This window comes from Salmo salar, chromosome ssa01, assembly GCF_905237065.1.
Source record: "Salmo salar chromosome ssa01, Ssal_v3.1, whole genome shotgun sequence".
Taxonomy (NCBI): domain Eukaryota; kingdom Metazoa; phylum Chordata; class Actinopteri; order Salmoniformes; family Salmonidae; genus Salmo; species Salmo salar.
Genome location: NC_059442.1, coordinates 55,645,009 through 55,671,320, shown reverse-complemented (window position 1 = coordinate 55,671,320; position 26,312 = coordinate 55,645,009). Strand labels below are relative to the sequence as shown.

Here is a 26,312-nt window from a genome sequence, read left to right as displayed (position 1 = left end):
ACCCCCTTTTGCACTCAGAACAGCCTCAATTCATTGGGGCATGGACTCTACAAGGTGTCGAAAGCGTTACACAGGGGTGCTGGCTCATGTTCTCTCCAATGCTTCCCACAGTTGTGTAAAGTTGGCTGGATGTTCTTTGTGCGGTGGACCATTATTAACCTCTTAGGGCTAGGGGGCAGTATTGACACGGCCGGATAAAAAACGTACCCGATTTAATCTGGTTACTACTCCTGCCCAGTAACTAGAATATGCATATAATTATTGGCTTTGGATAGAAAACACCCTAAAGTTTCTAAAACTGTTTGAATGGTGTCTGTGAGTATAACAGAACTCATATGGCAGGCAAAAACCTGAGAAGATTCCATGCAGGAAGTGGCCTGTCTGAAAAGTTGTGTTTCATCTTGGCTCTTTTTATTGAAGACTGAGGATCTTTGCAATAACGTGACACTTCCTACGGCTCCCATAGGCTCTCAGAGCCCGGGAAAAAGCTGAACGATATCGAGGCAGGCTCTGGCTGAAACACTTTATCGCGTTTGGCAAGTGGCCGATCAGAGTACTATGGGCTTAGGCGCGTGCCCGAGTCGACCGAATGCTTTATTTTCTTTCGTCTGTTTACCTAAATGCAGATTCCCGGTCGGAATATTATCGCTTTTTTATGAGAAAAATGGCATAAAAATTGATTTTAAACAGCGGTTGACATGCTTCGAAGTAAGGTAATGGAATATTTAGAATTTTTTTGTCACGAATTGCGCCATGCTCGTCACCCTTATTTACCCTTTCGGATAGTGTCTTGAACGCACGAACAAAACGCCGCTGTTTGGATACAACTATGGAGTATTTTGAACCAAACCAACATTTGTTATTGAAGTAGAAGTCCTGGAAGTGCATTCTGACGAAGCCAGCAAAGGTAATAACATTTTTCTTATAGTAAATGTGACTTTGCTGAGTGCTAAACTTGCTGGGTGTCTAAATAGCTAGCCCTGTGATGCCGGGCTATCTACTGAGAATATTGCAAAATGTGCTTTCACCGAAAAGCTATTTTAAAATCGGACATATCGAGTGCATAGAGGAGTTCTGTATCTATAATTCTTAAAATAATTGTTATGCTTTTTGTGAACGTTTATTGTGAGTAATTTAGTAAATTCACCGGCAGTGTTCGGTGGGAATGCTAGTCACATGCTAGTCACATGCTAATGTAAAAAGCTGGTTTTTGATATAAATATGAACTTGATTGAACAAAACATGCATGTATTGTATAACATAATGTCCTAGGGTTGTCATCTGATGAAGATCATCAAAGGTTAGTGCTACATTTAGCTGTGGTTTGGGTTTATGTGACATTATATGCTAGCTTGAAAAATGGGTGTCTGATTATTTCTGGCTGGGTACTCTACTGACATAATCTAATGTTTTGCTTTCATTGTAAAGCCTTTTTGAAATCGGACAGTGTGGTTAGATTAACGAGAGTCTTGTCTTTAAAATGGTGTAAAATAGTCATATGTTTGAAAAATTGAAGTTTTTGCATTTTTGAGGAATTTGAATAACGCGCCACGGGATTACACTGGCTGTTGAGTAGGTGGGACGCAAACTTCCGGTGAATTTACTAAATTACTCACGATTAACGTTCACAAAATACATAATAATTATTTTATGAATTATAGATACAAAACTCCTTTATGCAATCACGGTGTCCGATTTTAAAATAACTTTTCGGTGAAAGCACATTTTGCAATAATCTGAGTACATAGCCCGGCCATCACGGCTAGCTATTTTGACACTCAACAAGTTTGGCCCTCACCAAACTCAGATTTACTATAAGAAAAATTGGATTACCTTTGCTGTTCTTCGTCAGAATGCACTCCCAGGACTTCTACTTCAACAACAAATGTTGTTTTGGTTCGAAATAATCCATAGTTATGTTGAAATAGCTCCGTTTTGTTCATGCGTTCAGGTAACTATCCGAAGGGTGACGCACCGGCGCATTTCGTGACAAAAAAATTCAAAATATTCCATTACCGTACTTTGAAGCATGTCAAACGCTGTTTAAAATAAATTTTTATGCGATTTTACTCATAAAATAGCGATAATATTCCAACCGGGCGATGTTGTATTCGTTCAAACACTGAAAGTAAAAGTGTTTGTCATCCCGTGCACGCGCGCTCCAGTGTCATTGTTCTCAGAAGGACCACTCACAAAAACCCCTGCTGTTTTTCGCCCAGAGACTGGAGAGCTCTCATTCCACTTTCTGGCGCCTTCTGAGAGCCAATGAAAGCCTTAGAAAATGTCACGTTACAGCAGAGATGCTGTATTTTTGATAGAGATGCCCTAGAAGGAGAACAAATTGTCAGACAGGGCACTTCCTGTATAGAATCTTCTCAGGTTTTGGCCTGCCATATGAGTTCTGTTATACTTACAGACACCATTCAAACAGTTTTAGAAACTTTAGAGTGTTTTCTATCCGAATCTACTAATTATATGCATATTCCAGATTAAATCGGGTTTGTTTTTTATCCGGCCGTGAAAATACTGCCCCCTATCCCTAACAGGTTAAATGTAATGTCAACCAATATTATTACTAAAAGAAGCTTTCATTTCAAACCCGACGTCCCAAGTCATTACTTTGAAGATAGTTATTCTATAATAGTACCTATGGCAAGGCAGATTAGCCACTCGTGCCTGTCCTCACAAGGTGTAGCGGGTTTCTTATGCACCACAGGAGAACCAAGAAATGAAGAGCGACACCACGGCTGTCTTTTAGGCTTTTATGTTGATCTGCAATAGTATTATGAAAAGACAGGACAGGAACACATCAGTCTCCAATGCACCACCTGACAAGTTGTTCTTTCTCTCTCAGTGTTTTCTCAGACTCTCACAATCACACTCATACATAAAGCCATAATGTATAGTATAAAATAATAACCAGTCCTTAATACAAAGAATGTATAATCTTAATTCTTAGACAATAGAACCATACCTGCAATAGTATTATGAAAAGACAGGACAGGAACACATCAGTCTCCAATGCACCACCTGACAAGTTGTTCTACACAGGAGCATGAAGAAAGGTAAAACACATATCCTGTCTCACATCCCCAATACATTGCTAGGTGCTTTCAGTGTTGATAGTAGCAAAATACAACAACTCATGTACAAAACCACTGCAACACAAACAAGTTACAACGTAAAATCGCCTTAGAGGGCAAAAACTACATCCCCCATAATGCAACACCATCACTAGTCGGCAGCTCAGCTAGCCGTCTGCATCACAGAAAGAAAGTCATACTAGCTAGCAACACTTTTAGCACTCTGTAACTATATTAATAACAACAATAAAACTCTGAAAGTTACGTGTTTCGATAGTCTCACATCCCCTTATAACAATATCTACAGCATTAACCTTAGGACGTTTATTTATTTCACGTTACGGACTTCTACAAAGGAGTAATCTGCAACCCGTACCTTTCTCTCTCAGTGTTTTCTCAGACTGAGGAGAGCGGGATCTATGGGTAGTACCAGGGTGTTAGTAGGTGACGTAAGCACCCAGATAAAATAAAATACATTTAATGAAACAAAACCTGAAGATGTTAACATCATTCAGCTACTGTAGCTGCCTACCTAACATCAACAGGCATCACCAGTAGAGCAACAATTAAAATTAGAAACCAAAAGTAAAGTTCCTGGCGATCTGACTCCCCCCTTCTGTCTGAACTTGGAATATTCCTGTTCGCGGGCTTTGGCCACTGACCCTCAACCTGATTGTTCTGTTCTGCGTTGTGTACTATTCTAATAATTTTAAGTTTGCTGGAATAACCATTTTAACTCTACTACAAAGGCACCCCGATCACCTTCCGCGATACCTCTGTCGCCTTCTCTTGCGAATGATGGGGATGAGGGCTTGTTCCGGTGTGTCTGGAGTAAATCCCTCTCGTCCGACTCGTTAAATAAAAATTCTTTATCCAGTTCAAGGTGAGTAATCGCTGTTCTAATGTCCAGAAGCTCTTTTCGGTCAGAAGAGATGGTAGCAGCAACATTATTTACAAAATAAGCTACAAACAATGTAAAAAAACTAACAAAATAGTATGGTTTGCTAAGAGCCCATAAAATGTCAGCCATCCCCTCCGGCGCCATCTTCAGCGGGTGTAAATTTGTCAGTTATTGTGCACTCTGGCACACTCAGATGAGAGTGCTCTGAAATCGGAGTAGATAGCCAGAGAGAATTTATCAGCTACGTCTATCAACAGTTGTGACATCACAAACAAACATTATTTAGAAATGGTTACTTGCATAGTGGAGTCTTTTGTTAAGACATATAGCTATCTAGCTAAACAATGAACCATAATCCCAACTCATGACGTTTCTACCGTGCATGAATCAGCTTCAATGTTAGCTAGCTACCATTAGCCTATAACTAGCAAAGCAAATGTCTCTGAGATACTAATAATTATTATTACACATATCATACACCTAACGTTAACTAGCGAGCCAGCCAGCTAACATTAGCAGGCTAGATAACACTACACTTTAACTTGAAATGAAAATGACTTTCTGACAAAATTTGAAATGTGTAATATCTGAAAATGTATCTAGCTAGACTATCTTACCCATATACATGGATGGACGCTTCTCCCTCTCTGTCACGGATGCCATGGTTGCCCTTAGTTTGAAGATATAATCCGGAGACAGGTGTTTTCTCCATCCCCTTAGCTATCGTACTCTAATTCCACTGATTTCAAAACTCGGTCCTCCAGAAAGTGGAGAGCAACACTTATGCAGTTCTACTACAGGATATCTTTTAAAAAAAAGCTGTGTTAGAATTTACAGATGGCATACAAGTTTGTTATTAAGGCACATGAATGTTCACATGTTCCAGAAGGCATTTCTGCCAAAAAAACTGACATTTTGATAAAAAAAGTTTACATTCAAATGGATCTCCTGTGAATTAGTGACGTGCAACATATGTCTAGTTTCCTGAAACGAGTCACAAATGTACAGTTCAGTTTCAATACAATCAACACTCATTCAGGGGTCCAAAAAAGGGTTTAATTCCGAAAGCATGAAAATATACTGCAACTTAATCAAGTTTATTATTTAAATTACCTTTGTGAAGATGTTCTTTACAATTTGTTCAGAAAATAACAAATAGTTTTACTCCCTGTTTTACTCTAACTCTCCATATCTGATCTTTGACTTCATTACAGAGAGTTATTCTTCAACGTAATTTATGACAGGGTTATAATCATGGTCTCTGTAGAAAAAGAGCATACAATCTCTTTTGCTGACCCTCCTTTTTCCTTGTGTGTCACAGAAGAGAGTGTGGTCATCAGAGGTCATGCACGCTTCCTGTCTGGGTTCTGAGCGACAAACAGGGAAACGCTCCCCTCAGCCCGACTCCATTGGTACCTGCAGCATAGAAATTAGACAAATACAAAGTCAAACAGATTCCTCTATCGAACCACAAAATAACTGCATCTACTGTATCTGACAGACAGTTGCCTAACTTCTCTTTTCTTGTGTTGCTTGAATTCAACATTTTTCCTCAAAAGCCATTTCTTGGGGTCATTCACAAACATGCACACATCCCCTCAATCGTCCTTTTCCTTCTCTTATTATCATACTCATCATCCCACTCACTGGCTGTGTCCAGGAATGAGTAGACTGTCTCCTGTGGATAGAGGGAACTCTTGGCCATCCAGAGTCACATGGGAGCATCCCTCCTGATAGAGAAAGAGAGGGTGAGCGTGAGACAACGTGCAAATAGACAGAGGGAAGCAGATAGATGTAAAGGGAGAGAGAGAAATAGCACACATTGAAATACTGAAGGCATGATAACATGAAAGAAATGCAAATACTCTAATAGAGTAGTAATTGGAGACATACCTGCTGCCATATCCAGACATCAGTTTCTCTTTCACAAGCCTCTGTCTGCCCGGGCCCATACAGGAGGGTCTGTCACAGAGTAGTAGAAGAAGCATCATTATCGTCACCATCATCATCCTCACCACCACCACCATCATCATCATCATCTATACACTCACTAAACTGATAAACCAGTCCTAATTGAATTATAGCTCACTTCCCTCCTCCCACAACAATGAGCAGCATAATCAACACACAAATGAGCAACATGTATTCAACTTTCAATATTAGCGAGTCATGAGTTTGAATCAGTGGGGCGCTCAGTATAGACTGATCGCTTTGAAAGGTCTCAATTGATGTGAAAGGTCAGAAAATAACTAAGTCATAATTGGGATATGCCAGGGTCACCTCTGTCTCAAACTGGGCCCCAAACATGTCAATGGGGCGTCCACTAGCCAGGGAGGGTTGCTGTTTGTCCACCCAGTCTCTGAAGTGGAAGGGGGCCATCACATGCATGGTGTTCATGGGGAAGGGAGGCTGTCTGTAGACCTCATCTAGACAAACAGAGGCAAGAATGCATCTCAGTGCGATACATTATGCACTACGATAGAACATAAAATGATAATACATAGGACAGGGATGGGTGTGGCGGAAGAATCAGAATTAGTTAGGTAACATAGATAATTAAGATGTCTTATCTACGTAATATGCTTATATGATATGCTTGTTATTAGAATATATCCCTTTGGACTCTGGTGTTGGCAGTTGCACTTCCTCCCTCAGCTGGGGCTCAGTCACCTGGGGCCCAGAGAGGGGTGAAGTCAGGCTTGTCTTTCACATGTCTCTAGTGCTATGCAGAATATCAGAAAGGGAAGAGGACTGGAGGGAACATTGTCTTCATATGTGAACGTGTCTTTACCTATTCTAAACCATTTGAAGTGATGGTGTGATTAATGGGGAACTAATTACTTGTCTCCACAATGTCTGTGCACCAGTCACTCCCTCCAATGGCCTTGGGGGAGATAATGTCTGAGATAAGATGTGTGGGGTAGTGTCTGGAACCATTGTATGTCATCTCTGATGTTGCACTTATCCTGGAGTAGGTGACCTAGAGGCTCACTCCCCTCAGTGAGCTCGTCAAGGCGTGTTGTCAAGAAGGGATTTTGCATGAGATGGGAGTATCTGGAGTTGACAATTTACTTATGCCATAGAATGAATTGGTGTTTCTGTGCTATGAAGAACCGGGAACGAGATCAGAGCCTCGTCTTAGGAGCCAGACTGAACAATAAGAACAGTCTTCAAAGCAAATGCTATCTGGCTGCTGGATACTCCTTTCTCATATATCAAGTTTCACCTTGTGACCCATTCCATACATCTATTCTTTTTCATGAAGACTAAAAGGGTGTATCTTTTCTATAAAATATAGTTGTATTCTTGTATTCTTAACCTGTTAGGGCTAGGGGGCAGTATTGACACGGCCGGATAAAAAACGTACCCGATTTAATCTGGTTACTACTCCTGCCCAGTAACTAGAATATGCATATAATTATTGGCTTTGGATAGAAAACACCCTAAAGTTTCTAAAACTGTTTGAATGGTGTCTGTGAGTATAACAGAACTCATATGGCAGCCCAAAACCTGAGAAGATTCCATGCAGTAAGTGGCCTGTCTGACAAGTTGTGTTTCATCTTGGCTCTTTTAATTGAAGACTGAGGATCTTTGCAATAACGTGACACTTCCTACGGCTCCCATAGGCTCTCAGAGCCCGGGAAAAAGCTGAACGATATCGAGGCAGCCTCTGGCTGAAACACATTATCGCTTTTGGCAAGTGGCTGATCAGAGTACTATGGGCTTAGGCACGCGCCTAAGCCCATAGTACTCTGATCGGCCACTTGCCCGAGTCGACCGAATGCTTTATTTTCTTTCGTCTGTTTACCTAAACGCAGATTCCCGGTCGGAATATTATCGCTTTTTTATGAGAAAAATGGCATAAATTGATTTTAAACAGCGGTTGACATGCTTCGAAGTACGGTAATGGAATATTTAGAATTTTTTTGTCACGAATTGCGCCATGCTCGTCACCCTTATTTACCCTTTCGGATAGTGTCTTGAACGCACGAACAAAACACCGCTGTTTGGATATAACTATGGATTATTTTGAACCAAACCAACATTTGTTATTGAAGTAGAAGTCCTGGGAGTGCATTCTGACGAAGACAGCAAAGGTAATAACATTTTTCTTATAGTAAATCTGACTTTGATGAGTGCTAAACTTGCTGGGTGTCTAAATAGCTAGCCCTGTGATGCCGGGCTATCTACTGAGAATATTGCAAAATGTGCTTTCACCGAAAAGCTATTTTAAAATCGGACATATCGAGTGCATAGAGGAGTTCTGTATCTATAATTCTTAAAATAATTGTTATTCTTTTTGTGAACGTTTATTGTGAGTAATTTAGTAAATTTTTTGTAAATTCACCGGAAGTTTGCGGGGGGTATGCTAGTTCTGAACGTCACATGCTAATGTAAAAAGCTGGTTTTTGATATAAATATGAACTTGATTGAACAAAACATGCATGTTGATGTGTACCTATGACGAAAATTACAGGCCTCTCTCATCTTTTTAAGTGGGAGAAGTGGCTGACTAAATACTTTTTTGCCCCACTGTATGTTTTGTTCGATAAAGTTCATATTTATATCCAAAAACAGCATTTTACATTGGCGCGTGATGTTCAGAAAATGTATTCCCACCAAAACTTCCGGTGAATGTGCACATCAATTTACAAAAATACTCATCATAAACGTTGACAAAATATATAACAATTATTTAAAGAATTATAGATAGACTACTCCTGGATGCAACCGCTGTGTCAGATTTTAAAATAGCTTTACGGAGAAAGCACATTTTTCAATACTCACCATCACAGCAAGCTATACAGACACCCGCCAAGTTCGGTGTCACCTAAACTCAGAATTAGTATTAGAAATATTCTCTTACCTTTGCTGATCTTCGTCAGAATGCACTCCCAGGACTGCTACTTCCACAAGAAATGTTGTTTTTGTTCAAAATAATCCATATTTATTTCCAAATACCTCTGTTTTGTTCGTGCGTTCAGAGCACTATCCAAAGGCATAACGCGCGAGCGCGGTACCAGAGACGAAAAGTCAAAATGTTCCATTATCGTACTTAGAAGCATGTCAAACGCTGTTTAAAATCAATCTTTATGGTATTTTTAACGTAAAATTGTGATCATATTCCAACCGTACAATAGCATATTCATTCAAGAAGAAAAAGAAGGAACGGCGTGCTCGCGGGATCGAGCATATCCAATCCCTTTGTCTCCAGGCAGTCCACTCAGTGACTGAGCTCCTATTATCTGACCAGTGACAGGAGAATGCTCAAACCACTTTCTGAAGGCTGTTGACAGCCAATGGAAACCTTAGGAAGTGCAACGTGACCCCACAGAAACTATAGTTTCGATAGAGAATGAAAAGAAGAACTACAATTCTTAGACTTTCCACTTCCTGGTTGGATTTTTCTCAGGTTTTTGCCTGGCATATGAGTTCTGTTATACTCACAGACACCATTCAAACAGTTTTAGAAACGACAGAGTGTTTTCTATCCAAATCTACTAATAATATGCATATTCTAGTTTCTGGGCCAGAGTAGTAACCAGTTTAATTTGGGTACCTTTTTCATCCGGCCGTGAAAATACTGCCCCCTACACCTCAACAGGTTAAGTTCATACAAATATTTACTCGTTAAGTTTGCTGAAAATAAACGCAGTTGACAGTGAGAGGACGTTTCTTTTTTTGCTGAGTTTATTTTTAGTTTATTTATTATTATTTTTCAAATTTGGGGGGGACTCAGTCGGGGTCTTAACTTACTCTTTAGAGTTATAATAATAGAATACACAAGGTGCAATTTCAAATTTGATTGTGCATCAGCAGTCACTCAATTAGCCCATATCAGCGAACATTTTTTGGATTGGTAAATTAGTCTATCGGCCAGCTATGTAAACTTGTAGTAAGCATGGTCGAATTACCGACCAGGGTGGGCCCATTGATCATCAGTTATAATCTTAAAAACTGCAAACATTTGCCTCCACCCTATGGCAAAATGTGTAGAATTGCAGGAAATTAGCTGTAAAACTGCAAAGAATATATCTGCCCTATGACAAAATGAGTAGAATTGCATGAAATTAGTTATAAAAATGCTAAATCTTCTCTCCACACCCATGGCGTACTCAGATCCACGAGCCCCTGTGGCCATTTATGATGAGTTAAGTTTTTTTGTGGTCCCCATCCACATGAAAGTTGCCCAGGGCTCTCAGGTAGTGGAATACACCAGCACAGCAAAATATCTACAGACCCGACGTAAAACCTCACAAAAATAAAAGATTGCCAAATCAGGACATAATGCATTTTCAGTCAGTAGAGTGCCAAACTGATGTCAACCTATTGAAGCTCACCATTCCCATTGTGTAATTTTGTGAGATGGGGACTCACCTGGGTTTGGCTTGCCTGTTCTGTGCTGCTCCGACGCAAAAAACCTGAGAAACACAGCATCAGCTGAGTATAACACTGCTGAGCACTAATGTCCATTGGAAAGTGTTATGTTTCATGCCAGACTAAAATCAATGATATAAGTCTCACTCCTGAATCACTGGCACCAGCTGGGTCCCCAGGTTTTCACAGTAAAACCATCTCTCAAAAAGGGTGTCTGAAGTGTTGTCCACATAGTACCTGAAACCACAAAGAGCCATGCTTTCATACACTCTTTCTCTCTCACCCCTCTCGCCCTCTTTCGTGCTCTCTCTTGTAAGGGGGTCAAGGAGAATGGGATGTGAGGCACATGCATTCGAAGTCAATTGAAGTTGGTTGAAGTCAGTAGAAGTCAGTTGAAGTCGGAAGTTATTAAAACTTGTTTTTCAACCACACCACAAATTTCTTGTTAACAAAATATAGTTTTGGCAAGTCGGTTAGGACATCTACTTTGTGCATGACACAAGTAACTTTCCAACAATTGTTTACAGACAGATTATTTCACTTATAATTCACTGTGTCACAACTCCAGTGGGTCAGAAGTTTACATACACTAAGTTGACTGTGCCTTTAAACAGCTTGGAAAATTCCAGAAAATTATATCATGGCTTTAGAAGCTTCTGATAAGCTAATTGACATAATTTGAGTCAATTGGAGGTGTACCTGTTGATGAATTTCAAGGCCTACCTTCCAACTCAGTGCCTCTTTGCTTGACATCATGGGAAAATCAAAAGAAATCAGCCAAGGCCTCAGAATACAATTTGTAGGCCTCTGTGAGTTTGGTTCATCCTTGGGAGCAATTTCCAAATGCCTGAAGGTACCACGTTCATCTGTACAAACAATAGTACGCAAGTATAAACACCATGGGACCACGCAGCCGTCATACCACTCAGGAAGGAGACGCGTTCTGTCTCCTAGAGATGAACGTACTTTGGTGCGAAAACTGCAAATCAATCCCAGAACAACAGCAAAGGACCTTGTGAAGATGCTGAAGGAAACAGTTACAAAAGTATCTGTATCCACAGTAAAATGAGTCCTATATCAACATAACTGCTCCAAAACCGCCATAAAAAAAACTGATTACGGATTGCGACTGCACATGGGGACAAAAATTTGACTTTTTGGAGAAATGTCCTCTGGTGTGATGAAACAAAAATAGAACTGTTTGACCATAATGTAGGAAAAAGGGGGACGCTTGCAAGCCGAAGAACACCATCCCAACCGTGAGGCACGGGGGTGGCAACATCATGTTGTGGGGATGCTTTGCTGCAGGAGGGACTGGTGCACTTCACAAAATAGATAGCGTCATGAGGGAGGAAAATGATGTGGATATATTGAAGCAACATCTCAAGACATCGCAAATGTGTCTTCCAAATGGACAATGACTCCAAGCATACTTCCAAAGTTGTGGCAAAATGGCTTAAGGACAACAAAGTCAAGGCATTGGAGTGGCCATCACAAGGCCCTGACCTCAATGCCATAGAAAATTTGTGGGCACAACTGAAAAAGCGTGTGCGAGCAAGGAGGCCTACAAATCTGACTCAGTTACACCAGCTCTGTCAGGAGGATTGGGCCAATATTCACCCAACTTATTGTGGGAAGCTTGCGGAAGACTACCCGAAACGTTTGACCCAAGTTAAACAATTTAAAGGCAATGCTACCAAATACTAATTGAGTGTATGTAAACTTCTGACCCACTGGGAATGTGATGAAAGAAATAAAAGCTGAAATAAATCATTATTTCTACTATTATTCTGACATTTCACATTCTTAAAATAAAGTGGTGATCCTAACTGACCTAAGACAGGGAATTTTTACTTGGATTAAATGTCAGGAATTGTGAAAAACTGAGTTTAAATGTATTTGGCTAAGGTGTATGTAAACGTCCGACTTCAACTGTAGATGGATAAAGAATGTGTAAGAAGAGTGAGATATAGGTAAAGGATAAGATGGTGGATGGTGATACCTTAAACAGTCTGTCTCTGACTGAAGCCTCCTTCTCTCCACCACTAGCCCCACAGTGTTAGCCAGTCTCTGGGGGGAGTGGGGGATCCGAGCTGGGAGCAGAAACATCTGAGGACCACAGAAGGACACAGAAGGACATGGGGTGTGTATGACACAAACACGAATGTAACAAATCTGCATAGCTTGATACGGCACTGTCAGTTATCTTAAACAGTGGGCTTAGTGAGAGAATCTTGGAATGAATGCCATTTCTCTCACCTCTCCCTCGCGGATAAGCACATCCTTATGTTTGCCATTCTCAACCAACTTCAGACACATGTCCCCTTTCAGCTGGTAAAAGAGCTGCACAAAAAAAAGACAGAGAGAGGATATATCAGTAAAAAGCAATGACTACGGACTAGAAAAGGTACAGATACAGGATATGGAGGTTGTCTTCAGCTTCAAATCACAGCCAATAGTCCTCACTATGATATGAATGTGCTGACCTCCAGTGGCTAGATTATGTTGTTGAAAATGCAATTACAATCCTTTTCTTTGTGCTGTTATGTCACCCATTACACAGTACGAGATAAGGTTGTAAATGATTTGTGAAGCTTATATGTCGTACTTATGAAGACTTTATGTATGCTATATAAAGCCTTTATAAATCGTCGTTTGTTTAAAGTGGGACATTCTCATACTACCAAAGATTAAAAAAAAAAGAGAAACACTTGAACAGGAATTTACTTTGGGCTTCAACTAGACAAATAGCCAGAGCAAATAGTGTTGACCAAAAGGTGACAGTGCAACATTCTTGTGGAATTTGTCCCTATTGTGGTAGGAAGAACTGATTGAGTTTATGTGACAGTATGGAAATGGAACATTTAGATACAGAACAAAAAGACTAAACGACTGGGTCACGTCTCTGGCATCCGAACCAATAGAACGAACGACCAGCCTGCTTGGGTAGCAACCTTAGATTTGTGTTGGGACTATATCTCGTGGAAAGATGAAATAGTATGAATAAATTCATCAAAATAACGTTTTTAATGAAAATATGTCAATCATAATTTGAATATGTTGGTAACCCATTGTATAAAAGTGATAATGTCCTAGAAGCCGGTGTTTGGAGGATATACTCAACTTTGTTTCGGGCCTAACAACACCAGTGCCAGTATATCCTCCGAACACTGGCTTCTTGGGCATTATCACTTAGAGGGCCAGGCACATGTGTGAGGATAGATAATACTGTGGCTGAGTGACTGCTAACTAAATAGCATGGTAGTGTCCTTGCATTTGTTGCTTACTTTCAGATTGGGACATTGCATAGGAATTCTATCTCGCAGGTTTTGAATACCATTTTCTGCACTATGAACGGTCACTCAAACGCCACAGCATTTAGCCAATGTGATAGGTGAATAGTGGCATTTTCTCTCACCTCCTCCCCTTCCTCTATGTGGTAGTCCTTTCTGCTGTTGGGACCTCCAACAAACATGATGTTCAGCTGAGAAAAATGCCTTGTGGAGAAAAATAATATAAGAATGAACTTTGCTCGAAATTCATTACCTTTGTCAATCTTTGCCAACATAGTGTAAATTATTACTATTGGACTAGTGTAGATAGTCAGGGGGTAAACAGTACTTGTTACAGCTCAACATGATAATAACATGGTCCCATTTTAAAATAACTACAAATGCTTTATATTAGCTTAAAGAGGATTTCTGAGGCATCTATGATGGATGATATATAAAGCCTTTTGTAGTTCATTTAGTGAGTTATTTCAAGTCTAGCGACACCAGAGTGTGCAACTATAAGTGAAACTATATGTAAATGAAACTAGCCCAGGCTGCTACTCACATGAGTTTGTTGCACACCGGTGGCAAAAAAGCCTTTTCATTCTCTGCAATCCATTTGTCCACGTTCACAACAAGGGGTTTCCCGCTCATTATTGCAAACTGATGTCAAAATTGTCACTGTAAAAATGGTGTGTTGAATCACTTAGTTCTATGTGTTTTTTGTTTTTGTTTCAGAGCCTGATTGAGTTAAAGTCCATTAGATAGCTAGGGGAGGAGTCCAGCATGACGGTGAAAGGTTGTTTACATTTCCACAATAATTCAACTAGTGGCAATGGTGTGGGCGGTCATATAAAAAAAAGAGGAAGTGAAGTGATGAGGGGACGAGGAGGGGTGCACACGTATGAGGAAGCAGGAATCATGTGAGAATGAGCACAGCAGTCTCTGTAGTCTCATAGAAAGAATATGAACAAACAATACATATTATTAAAAATACAGTGAAATAAGTTGCTTTTTTGTTTTTATAATGTTTCATAAACATACAGTACCAGTCAAAAGTTTGGACACACCACATTCCAAGGTTTTTCTTTATTTTTACTATTTTCTACATTGTAGAACAATAGTAAAGACATCAAAACTATGAAATAACACATATGGAATCATGTAGTAACCAAAAAAATATTAACCAAATCAAAAATATTTTATTTTTGAGATTCTTCAAAGTAGTCACCCTTTGCCTTGATCACAGCTTTGTACACTCTTGGCATTCTCTCAACCAGGTTCACGAGGAATGCATTTCAATTAACAGGTGTGCATTGTTAAAAGTTCATTTGTGGAACTTAGTTCCTTCTTAACGCGTTTGAGCCAATCAGTTGTTGTGACAAGGTAGGGGTGGTATACAGACGATAATAGCCCTATTTGGTAAAAGACCAAGTCCGTATTATGGCAAGAACAGATCAAATAAGCAAAGAGAAACTACAGTCCATCATTACATTAAGACATGAAGGTCTGTTAATTGGAACATTTCAAGAACTTTGAAAGTTTCTTCAAGTGCAGTCGCAAAAAATATCAAGCCCTATGATGAAGCTGGCACTCATGAGGACAGCCACAGGAAAGGAAGACCCAGAGTTACCTTGGCTGCAGAGGATATGCTCATTAGAGTTACCAGCCTCAGAAATTGCAGCCCAAATAAATGCTTCACAGAGTTCAAGAAACAGACACATCTCAATGTCACGCCCTGACCAGGTGAACTCGGGTATTTTGGGTCAGGGTGTGTTATGTTGGGTTCTGTCGATTCCCAATCAGAGACAGCTGTCGCTAGTTGTCTCTGATTGGGATCACATTTAAGTTCCTTTTTCCCCCACGCTGTTTGTGGGGTGTTGCCTCTTGTGTTTGAGCAGTTAACGTATCGGCATTTTCTTGATTTTGTGTACGTGTTTATTTCAGTGTAAAGAATAAACGTGTTCGCTCCCAGCTGCGTTTTGGTCCGCTTCCTCGTCACCCGACGACGATCGTTACAGAACACCCCACCAAACCAGGACCAAGCAGCGGGAGGATAAGGAGCGTGAGAGATGGGCTCGCGAGGGTAAGGAGTTCTGGACCTGGGAGGAGATCATGTCGGGGAAAGGACCCTGGCGAAAGGATTCCCAGGTCGAGGAGGTAATGCCAGCCGGTGGACGGAGTCGCAGGCGGCGGTCGAGGAGGCCCGGAAGTCACCCCCAAACATTTTTTTGGGGGGGGCTAATGGGGTGGTCCAGAAGGGCAGAGGAAGAGCCCAGACCACTGCTCTCGTGGGGGATGACGGCGGAGGAGGAGACGGAGATGAGGCGGTTGATTGAGGACCTGCTGAGGGAAGATCTGGAGGAGGAGCCATGGGATGCGGAGTTGCGCGCTGTGTCGCCAGTGCGCCCGCACAGCCCGGTGCGTCTGGTGGACATGCCCAGCACATGCCGTGCTAGGATGGGCATCCAGCCAGGACGAGTGGCTAAACCGGCTCCACGCTTCAGTTCACCAGTGCGTGTTCACAGTCCTGTCTGGCCCGTTCCTGTTCCCCGCACCAAGCCCACGGTGCGTGTCCACAGTCCTGCCCGGCCCGTCCCTGCTCCCCGCACCAAGCCATGGGAAGCGGAGTTGCGCGCTGTGTCGCCAGTGCGCCCGCACAGCCCGGTGCGTCCGGTGGACATGCCCAGCACATGCCGTGCTAGGATGGGCATCCAGCCAGGACGAGTGGCTAAACCGACTCCACGCTTCAGTTCACCAGTGCGTGTTCACAGTCCTGTCTGGCCCGTTCCTGTTCCCCGCACCAAGCCCACGGTGAGTGTCCACAGTCCTGTCCGGCCCGTCCCTGCTCCCCGCACCAGGTCAGTGGTGCGTGTCCCCAGTCCGGCTCGGCCCGCTCCTGCTCCCTGCACCAAGCCAGTGGTGCGTGTTCCCCGTCCGGCCCGGCCCGTCCCTGCTCCCCGCACCAGGTCAGTGGTGCGTGTCCCCAGTCCGGCCCGGACCGTTCCTGCTCCCCGCACCAAGCCAGTGGTGCGTGTTCGCATTCCGGCCCGGCCCGTCCCTGCTCCCCGCACCAAGTCAGTGGTGCGTGTCCCCAGTCCGGCCCGGCCCGTCCCTGCTCCCCGCACCAAGCCCACGGTGCATGTCCACAGTCCTGTCCGGCCCGTCCCTGCTCCCCGCACCAAGTCAGCGGTGCGTGTCCCCAGTCCGGCCCGGCCCGTTCCTGCTCCCCGCACCAAGCCAGTGGTGCGTGTTCCCAGTCCGGCCCGGCCCGTCCCTGCTCCCCGCACCAGGTCAGTGGTGCGTGTCCCCAGTCCTGTCCGGCCCATCCCTGTTCCCCGCACCAAGCCCACGGTGCGTGTCCACAGTCCTGTCTGGCCCGTTCCTGTTCCCCGCACCAAGCCCACGGTGCGTGTCCATAGTCCTGTCCGGCCCGTTCCTGTTCCCCGCACCAAGCCCATGGTGCGTGTCCACAGTCCTGTCCGGCCCGTCCCTGCTCCCCGCACCAACCCCACGGTGCGTGTCCACAGTCCTGTCCGGCCCGTCCCCGCTCCCCGCACCAAGTCAGTGGTGCGTGTCCCCAGTCCGGCCCGGCCCGTTCCTGCTCCCCGCACCAAGCCAGTGGTGCGTGTTCCCAGTCCGGCCCAGCCCGTTCCTGCTGCCCGCACCAAGCCAGTGGTGTGTGTTCCCTGTCCGGCACGACCCGTGTCCGGTCCACCGGTGCCCAATCCTGTTCCGGTCGACGGCTCCGCTCCGGAGCCTGAGCATGCCGCTCCACAGTGGTCCAGTCCGGGCCAGAGGGGTAGGGCTAAGGTGGAGGCGGGGGAAAGAACACGCCCGGGGCCAGAGCCTCCACCGAGGGTGAGGCGCCCACCCGGGTCCCCCCCCCTAATAGACTTAAGTTTGGTGCGCCGGGAGTACGCACCGTTGGGGGGGGTACTGTCACGCCCTGACCAGGTGAACTCGGGTATTTTGGGTCAGGGTGTGTTATGTTGGGTTCTGTCGATTCCCAATCAGAGACAGCTGTCGCTAGTTGTCTCTGATTGGGATCACATTTAAGTTCCTTTTTCCCCCATGCTGTTTGTGGGGTGTTGCCTCTTGTGTTTGAGCAGTTAACGTATCGGCATTTTCTTGATTTTGTGTACGTGTTTATTTCAGTGTAAAGAATAAACATGTGTTCGCTCCCAGCTGCGTTTTGGTCCGCTTCCTCATCACCCGACGACGATCGTTACACTCAACATCAACTGTTCAGAGGAGACTACGTGAATCAGGCCTTCATGGTCGAATTGCTGCAAAGAAACCCCTACTAAAGGACACCAATAATAAGAAGAGACTTGCTTGGGCCAAGAAACACGAGCAATGGACATTAGACTGGTGGAAATATGTCCTTTGGTTTGATGAGTCCAAATTAGATTTTTTTTGGTTCCAACCGCCGTGTTTTGGTGAGATGAAGAGTAGGTGAATGGATTATCTCTGCATGTGTGGTTCCCATCGTGAAGCATGGAGGAGGATGCGTGATGGTTTGGGGGTGCTTTGCTGGTGACACTGTCAGTGATTTATTTAGAATTCAAGGCACACTTAACCAGCATGGCTACCACAGCATTCTGCAGTGATACGCCATCCCATCTGATTTGCACTTAGTAGGGATCTCATTTGTTTTTCAACAGGATAATGACCCAAAACACACCTCCAGGCTGTATAAGGGCTATTTGACCTAGAAGGAGAGTGATGGAATGCTGCATCAGATGACCTGGCCTCCACAATCACCTGACCTCAACCCACTTGAGATGGTTAGAGATGAGTTGGACCACATAGTGAAGGAAAAGCAGCCAACAAGTGCTCAGCATATGTGGGAACTCCTTCAAGACTGTTGGAAAAGCATTCCAGGAGACTACCTCATGAAGCTGGTTGAGAGAATGCCAAGAGGGTACAATACTATCATCAAGGCCAAGGGTGGCTACTTTGAAGAATATAAAATATAAAATATATTTTGATTTGTATAACACTTGTTTGGTTATTACATGATTCCATATGTGTTATTTCATAATTTAATGTCTTCACTATTATTCTGCAATCTAGAAAATAGTAAAAATAAAGAAACATCTTTGAATGAGTAGGTGTGTCCATACTTTTGACTCATACTTTGTATGAATTGACTGTGTGCATGTATGTTCAAACAGATAGCCACCTGTTTAATTGGCTGAAGTCGTCACCTTAAAATCCCCTTGCTTTACCACATTATCTCAAGGTTCATAAGGACATACTATCCTGCTATCTGTTCTCACTACTTGGGTCCAGAGTTACGACACACAACTAGGTTGATGACATCAGAGGTCAGAGTTTCCTCACTTCGCTCTTTAAGATGAATAGGGCAACCTCCTCAGCCCACCTCCACTGGTAACTAAGAAATACACAATATACTGTACTCTTCTTAATGTTCTCTTGTACTTTCTCAAACACTAGCATCTACTGTAAAATATTTGACTGTATTCTTACATATACATTGCAAACTCACTGGCTCTGTCAAGGAATGAGCAGACTTTCTCCTGAAGACTGAGGAGACTCTTGGCTAGAGTCATAGGAGGAGGACAAGGTGAGAGGTATAAAGAGAAAATGTGAACAAAGTTGGCATAACAGCTAAGTAGCTGAGGAATGGTTATAAGATACATGCGTGGGGAAGACACATACCACCTGCATATCCGGACATCCGTTTCTCTTCTGATCCCCTCAGTCTCTCCTGGCCCAGAGAGAAGGGTCTGTCATGGGTAGAGCAGGGCAATATGACATCATCATCTTCACACACTCTCCAGTAATAAACTTCCTGTTTCTCACAGATTGAATGGTACAGTACTGCATCTAATCAAGACCCAGGTGGACTAAAGAGCAGTTTATCACAGTTTCCTTCCCCATTAATGTGTTAATGAGCTCCATCTCTCCACACTACATCCCCTCTCTGTTGATATCCTGGAGCTTGGCAGGAGTCACAGTCTGTTGGGAGCTCAGTCTAGACATGTAATTGTTGCTGAAATCAGGTTTGTTCTTGTTAGCCTGCCTCCTTGGAGAGGAAGGTCATCTGACAGATTTATATTGTAAACCTATGGTAAAAATGGCCAATAGCTACAGTACCAGTCAAAAGTTTGGACACACCTACTCATTCAAGGGTTTTTATTTCTTTTTCCTATTTTCTACATTGTAGAATAAAACTGAAGACATGAAAACTATGAAATAACACATATGTAATCATGTAGTAACCAAAAAAGTGTTAAACAAATCAAAATATGTTTTAGATTCTATAAAGTAGCCACCCTTTGCCTTGATGACAGCTTTACACACTCCTGGCATTCTCTCAACCAGCTTCCAACAGTCTTGAAGGAGTTACCACATATGTGACAGATCGGCTCAATTCGGTCTTACAATAAGGCCAATAGCCTACAATAAGGACAATTTTCAGTTAAACAGAAAGTGTCCAGATAAATATTAGATTAGATTACACTTACCCAGACACACTTGTCTAAATTGATGGGTCATGTGAAAGAAATGCTATAACCCCCAGCCACATCTTGCCAAGTGGCTGGGTCTCTACAGAAGGTGTAAATGGTACAGCCAAATGGTTACTTGCATAGTAGCAATATCAGAAATAGAAAGTGTCAATATAAATAAAATAATATACAGTAAGAACAATATCAATATCAGTAATAGATTAGTTATATGCATACAATCAGAGGTAAAGTGGCTGAGCAGCAGGATACAAAAATAATTGTAGCAGCAACGTATGGCATGTGTGTTAGGAGAGAGTAATTTGAATAGAGGTACTGCAGAGAGTGCTGATGACTAGTCTGTCCGAACCATGCATGAACAAGGGAATCTATATTCGGAGAGCCTGTTTCTGTCCTGCCCTTGACTTTAGTGCAGGGCATGTGATGTCCATAGCCTCTTCGTCACAAAACTCCCTGATCTTCTCAAAATGTTTGTCTTGCGGTGTCCAGTCCAGGCGGTGCTTATAGACAATCTATGGGAGGAAGAATGTCAGCGTTGCACAGCAGCTAAAACCTGGTCCTGACTGAGTCCGAAAGCTCCTTGACGACAACAACACCAGGCTCCAGAGCAACGAAGCTGTAAAACAGGAAATAACAAAAAAATTGAGACGACATTACAACCTTGGACAACATCAACACACCTACCATGTTTAGATAAGAAGAATAACCTCATACAATGCAATGAAAATGATATTCACCTGAAGTGCTAGTACTGCTTGAACTGTGGCAGCGGCCTGAAGTACAGAGTCAGGTGTAGTTGCCAGCCATAGCTTTCCACCAGCACCGTACCATCCTCCAGTCCAACCAGCTGTGGGATGTTGACCCCTCACACTGCTGTCCTTCACAACACCAGAAATCTCAGACAAAGTGTTCACTCTGGTCTTTCTGAAGCGCTGCTTGACGAGGCCAAAGCACCAGTCGGGGGCAAACTTGGTGTGGCCTGTGATCAGGAAGTGAAGGTCCAGACTGTGGTGGAGCTTGTGCATGTTCCGCCAGGCACAATACCAGAGCACAAACTTGTTATTGTTTTGGCCACTGCAGTTGCAAGGAGTTAGAAAGTAGATGGGACCTGGCTGCATAGTGTCAGAAGGATAGTGCATCTGCAAACAACAAAAGAAGATTAAGATTAAGTTAATAAAAATAAAAATAAAGTGCAGAGATCATCTGTTCACCTACTCTGCGTCTCACAAAGACACGGAGGTCGGAACCTAAAATCTCAAATTTGGACTCATCAGACCAAAGGACAGATTTCCACTGGTCTAATGTCAATTGCTCGTGTTTCGTGGCCCAAGCAAGTCTCTTCTTATTATTGGTGTCCTTTAGTAGAGGTTTCTTTGCAGCAATTCGACCATGAAGGCCTGATTCACGCAGTCTCCTCTGAACAGTTGATGTTGAGATGTGTCTGTTACTTGAACTCTGTGAAGCATTTATTTGGGCTGCAATTTCTAAGGCTGGTAAATCTAATGAACTTGTCCTCTGCAGCAGAGGCAACTCTGGGTCTTCCTTTCCTGTGGATGTCCTCATGAAAGCCAGTTTGATCATAGCGCTTTATGGTTTTGAAACACATTAAGAAGGACAGAAATTCCACAAATTAACTTTTAACAAGGCACACCTGTTAATTGAAATGCATTCCAGGTGACTACTTCATGAAGCTGAATGCCAATAGTGTGCAAAGCTGTCATCAAGGGAAAGGGTGGCTACTTTGAAGAATATCAAATATAAAATAGATTTTGTTTACAACGTGATTCCATACAGTATGTGTTATTTCATAGTTTTTATGTCTTCACTATTATTCTACAATGATGAACATAGTAAATAGAAAGAAAAACGCTTGAATGAGTAGGTGTGTATAAACTTTTGACTCGTACTATATGTTAAAGATCCATCCATCCATCAATCCATCCGATCCATCCAGATACAGACAAATGATTGATAAAGTTTGTGGATAAATTATTATGATCTGAATTCATGATGGCAATGTTGTGTGGTTGTTGACATTTTGTATTGTGATCCTCCAATGAACTAGACCTATCATACATGTCTAGACCAGCAGTGTTTTCATTCTTTAATAAAAACATGAACATACTACTGCATGCAGCTAACAAACATATATGGAAATGTCTGCTCTACTTCAAATTACAACCAACTAATGGCAGCATTACCACAAAACGGAAGAGGCAAGTGGAAGGGGAAGAAAGTAAGAAACTTGTCTGTCAACCCTGCATTAAATGTCAAAATTGGCTAAAGAAAATTGTGATAACTAAAAAAGTTTACCAGTTTAATTTAAGGAACAAAAAATGTATTGCATATATAGATTGCAAAATAGTTGGGAAGAGATTTTTGTTGTACCGATGCCATGGCACATGGTTTATGAACTGATACACAAAACAACGCTGGATTCAAAACTTTGAGTTTTTCTATTTAAATTATAATCTAAAATATTTGCAACCAATAGAATGTTATAAACTGTATGTATGGGGGATGCAACCATCCCAGCTCTGCAGATTTTGCTGTGAAGAGACAAAAACATTAGATCATTTGCTTTGAACTGTCCATATGTAGCTTGTTTTTGGTCGCAGGTTCAGGAATGGCTGAAGAATTGCAACATTCACCTGGAGCTAAATCTGCAAATAGCATTGCTGGGTTCAATAATATAATAATACTCTTAGCAAAAATGTTTATATTTAATTTACAATATGCAAAATCTATGAGCATAAAAGGTTCAGAACTTTTGTGAAACTGCACAGTTGAAAGATATATGGCAAATATAAATCAAAACTGGATGGTGTTCAGAGATAGATGGGAGGAGTTGAGTAGAGCTGAAGGATGGGACTAAAAACAAGCAAAAGATAACTACTGTAAAATAATACTGTGTCTGTAAAATGTACATAGTGTGTATAAACTGGAAGTAGAAGCCTAAGTGTTGTTGTCCATTAGTTTACTCAAATTAGGGGAGGGATGGTAGGGTTTGGGGAAAATAATAAAGGAAAATATCTATATTAAAAAAAATATATATATATTATACAGTATATATTTACCAAAAATATATGGGGGGTTGGAAATTATGCAGACAATTGCATTGAAGCTGATATACCCACTAAAAAATTTAATAATACAAAAAATGATATATATATAATATTTATCGTACTATTCACATACTACTACAACAAAGCAGACTCCCAAAATCAGGTTAATATTATACAGGCAAAAGAGGCGTCATGTTATAGAAAAGTACACGGTTAGTCAATAGAGAATTATATGGTTTATACAAGGAGACCTTGGTTTATGCAGAGACTTCAAAACATCTGTAAAAGTTAAATTGAATATGATCCGTTATTGATACATCTCGCTCGGTACCAATTCAGACAAACTGAGCATGCGTGAGAAATAAATTGTGCCGAAGTCTCTGTTAACCTGTAGCAGCCAGGATTTCACAGATAGCATTATCAACCTGCTATGAAATGAACACTCATACAACAAGCACACAGTTGATCACTTTCCAGATTAGTTGTCAAATACATACAGGCCAATATGGGACAATACAACTAAGACACAATACACTCAACAACGGACAGCTATATCAATCCAGTAAGCAGTTCAGACGAGCTAACGTTAGCTAGCTAGATTAGCTATGTTCAAACAACGCAAACGAGTGATTTGGCAAATCAGTAATTTATCAGAGTTTAGTCAGATCTAGATCAGTTTCTATGCATGTTACTGTACGTTGCTGACTGTGTTGCAACACATAACATACAATAGAATGATCTCTTAAGTAAATCAGAATGTAAACTGGAAGGAAGAGGAGCTAACATCCAGAGCAGAGTGTTCATAAACTGTTTTGCTGAGCCAAAGTAGCGGAGCTCCAGTGGCGCAATCGGTTAGCGCGCGGTACTTATATGACAGTACATTGTAGAGCTATGCCGAGGTTGTGAGTTCGAGCCTCACCTGGAGCAGTGTTTTTACTAAGAGAAGGGCGATAGGTATTAGCCATTGACGATGTAATAACATGGAATACGTTGCCCAGCCACGCAGTGCATAAACGGTCGGTGTCTGATAATTCGACAATTCAGCAGCATAGACCAAAAAGATACCCGGTATGAATTGTATCTTCTTGTCTGTAGCCTCAACCTAGTACATAATTTAAGCAGAGTACGTTAGTTTAAATCAAGATTCGTATTCTCATAAAACAATTGAATGAATACGCTACCATTTCTTAGCAACATTTTATCATTAAAATATATTCCTGCAGATTTATGTTGTGCTCGTGCACAGGGGTCAAGGGGAGCCTGTTGATCACATTCACATCCCTGCCTGCTTCAAAATGAAATCATACAACAAAATACAGTAGCTATTATCCACACTCCCATTGCAAGTTATCTTGCAGCGCACCTCAATGTGTAGGCATTTTTCTTGCCCTTTCCCTCATAAGAGTATTGATATTCTGATTTCTATGCGAATTCTTTTCATGATAGGCTATCAATGTTCTAGTTATTCTGTTTTTGTGTTATGATTTGTTGGGAGGACTTTGCTTATATAAACGTGCAAGTATAGTGTTAGTTTTTAGCTATAAATGTCAGAAGTGTATGTTTGTGGTGAACTCATACAGTATTTCATCAACTGAGCTGATGTAGTTCCCTCTTATTATCTATAGGAGGCAGCATGAGTGACTTGCAGTTTAACTTCACTAGAGGGGTTGGTCTTTGATAATAAACTGCATTTATTCTTGAACAAGGTGAGAGTGACTGTAGTTGAAATTCTCTGGGATTCTCTGCCTCTAACCCCATTACGGGGGCGGAGTCACTGGCTTACTGGTGCACTTCCATGCCGTCCCTAGGAGGGGTGCGTCACTTGAGTGGGTTGAGTCACTGACGTGATCTTCCTGTCTGGGTTGGCGCCCCCCTCGGGTTCGTGCCGTGGGGGAGATCTTCATGGCTATACTCGACCTTGTCTCAGGGTAGTAGGTTGGTGGTTGAAGATTTCCCTCTAGTGTTGTGGGGGCTGAGCTTTGGCAAAGTGGGTGGGGTTAGGATCATGCCTCAGGACCACCTGGCCTGGTGACTCCTTGTTGTTTCCAGTCCACCTTGTCATGATGCTGCCCCAGTTTCAACTATTCTGCCTGCGGGTATGGAACCCTGACATGTTCACTGGACGTGCTACCTTGTCCCGGACCTGCTGTTTTGGACTCTCTCTACCGCACCTGCTGTCTCTAACTCTGAATGATCTGCTATGAAAAGCCAACTGACATTTACTCCTGAGGTGCTGACCTGTTGCATCCTCTACAACCACTGTGATTATTATTATGTGACCCTGCTGGTCATCTATGAACATTTGAACATCTTGGCCATGTACTGTTATAATCTCCACCCGGCACAGCCAGAAGAGGACTGGCCACCCATCAAAGCCTGGTTCCTCTCTAGGTTTCTTCCTAGGTTCTGGCCTTTTCTAGAGAGATTTTCCTAGCCACTGTGCTTCTACATCTGCATTGCTTGCTGTTTGGGGTTTTAGGCTGGGTTTCTGTACAGCACTTTGTGACATTGGCTGATGTAAAAATGGCTATATAAATCAATTTGATTGATTTGATTGATTGATTGAGGTAATCTACCAGATGACATTATAATGTCGTAGTTACTATACTCTATTTCTCTTGCCAGCCTGTAATGTCTTGTATCAAGTCCCACTGGAGGGCGCTGTTATCCATGCTATGAGTGGGGTGTACCATCTCTGGTTACTCAATGAGGCTTGGTGGCTGGTAGTGACTCGCTACGCCTCTTTATTTGAATGAAAACAGCATTTAGACACATTTGAATGATTTATCATTCCCAACATTTATGTTTGTTTGAAATGTTAGAATGTTCTCCTATACTGATTACGTGTGTGCGTGCGCTTGTCTGATAAATAGACAGTTAGCAAAATAAACAGTCTATAATTTTAACATTACAATGCTTCCTGAACTTGATCAGAATGTTCTATACTAGTTGGATTTGAAATAAATGCAATAGGCTATTAAAACATTGTGAAATATAAATGTTGCTGGGAAGAACATGTTGAACACCTGGACAAATAGATTAGGGGAATGTAAAAAAGCTGAAAAGAAAACTCTCTAGGAATAGGCTTTAAGCTGTTATTTAGGTAGCACCTAATT

The 26,312-nt window shown here is 42.2% G+C and overlaps 1 protein-coding gene and 1 non-coding gene across 2 annotated transcripts; one reads left to right on the top strand and one right to left on the bottom strand.

The window, feature by feature from the left end:
- Window positions 1-5,021: 5,021 nt before the first annotated feature.
- On the bottom strand, window positions 5,022-14,357 carry haao (3-hydroxyanthranilate 3,4-dioxygenase). Its single transcript, NM_001141479.1, is given in 10 exon segments — window positions 5,022-5,400; window positions 5,632-5,714; window positions 5,878-5,946; window positions 6,265-6,410; window positions 10,363-10,406; window positions 10,510-10,599; window positions 12,365-12,471; window positions 12,622-12,705; window positions 13,781-13,859; window positions 14,200-14,357. Coding segments are annotated over 10 exon segments (864 nt in total). The 5' UTR covers window positions 14,289-14,357; the 3' UTR covers window positions 5,022-5,327.
- Window positions 14,358-24,029: 9,672 nt separating this feature from the next.
- Window positions 24,030-24,123, top strand: trnai-uau (transfer RNA isoleucine (anticodon UAU)). Its single transcript has 2 exons — window positions 24,030-24,067; window positions 24,088-24,123. It is a non-coding gene; the product is annotated as a tRNA-Ile (tRNA).
- Window positions 24,124-26,312: the final 2,189 nt, after the last annotated feature.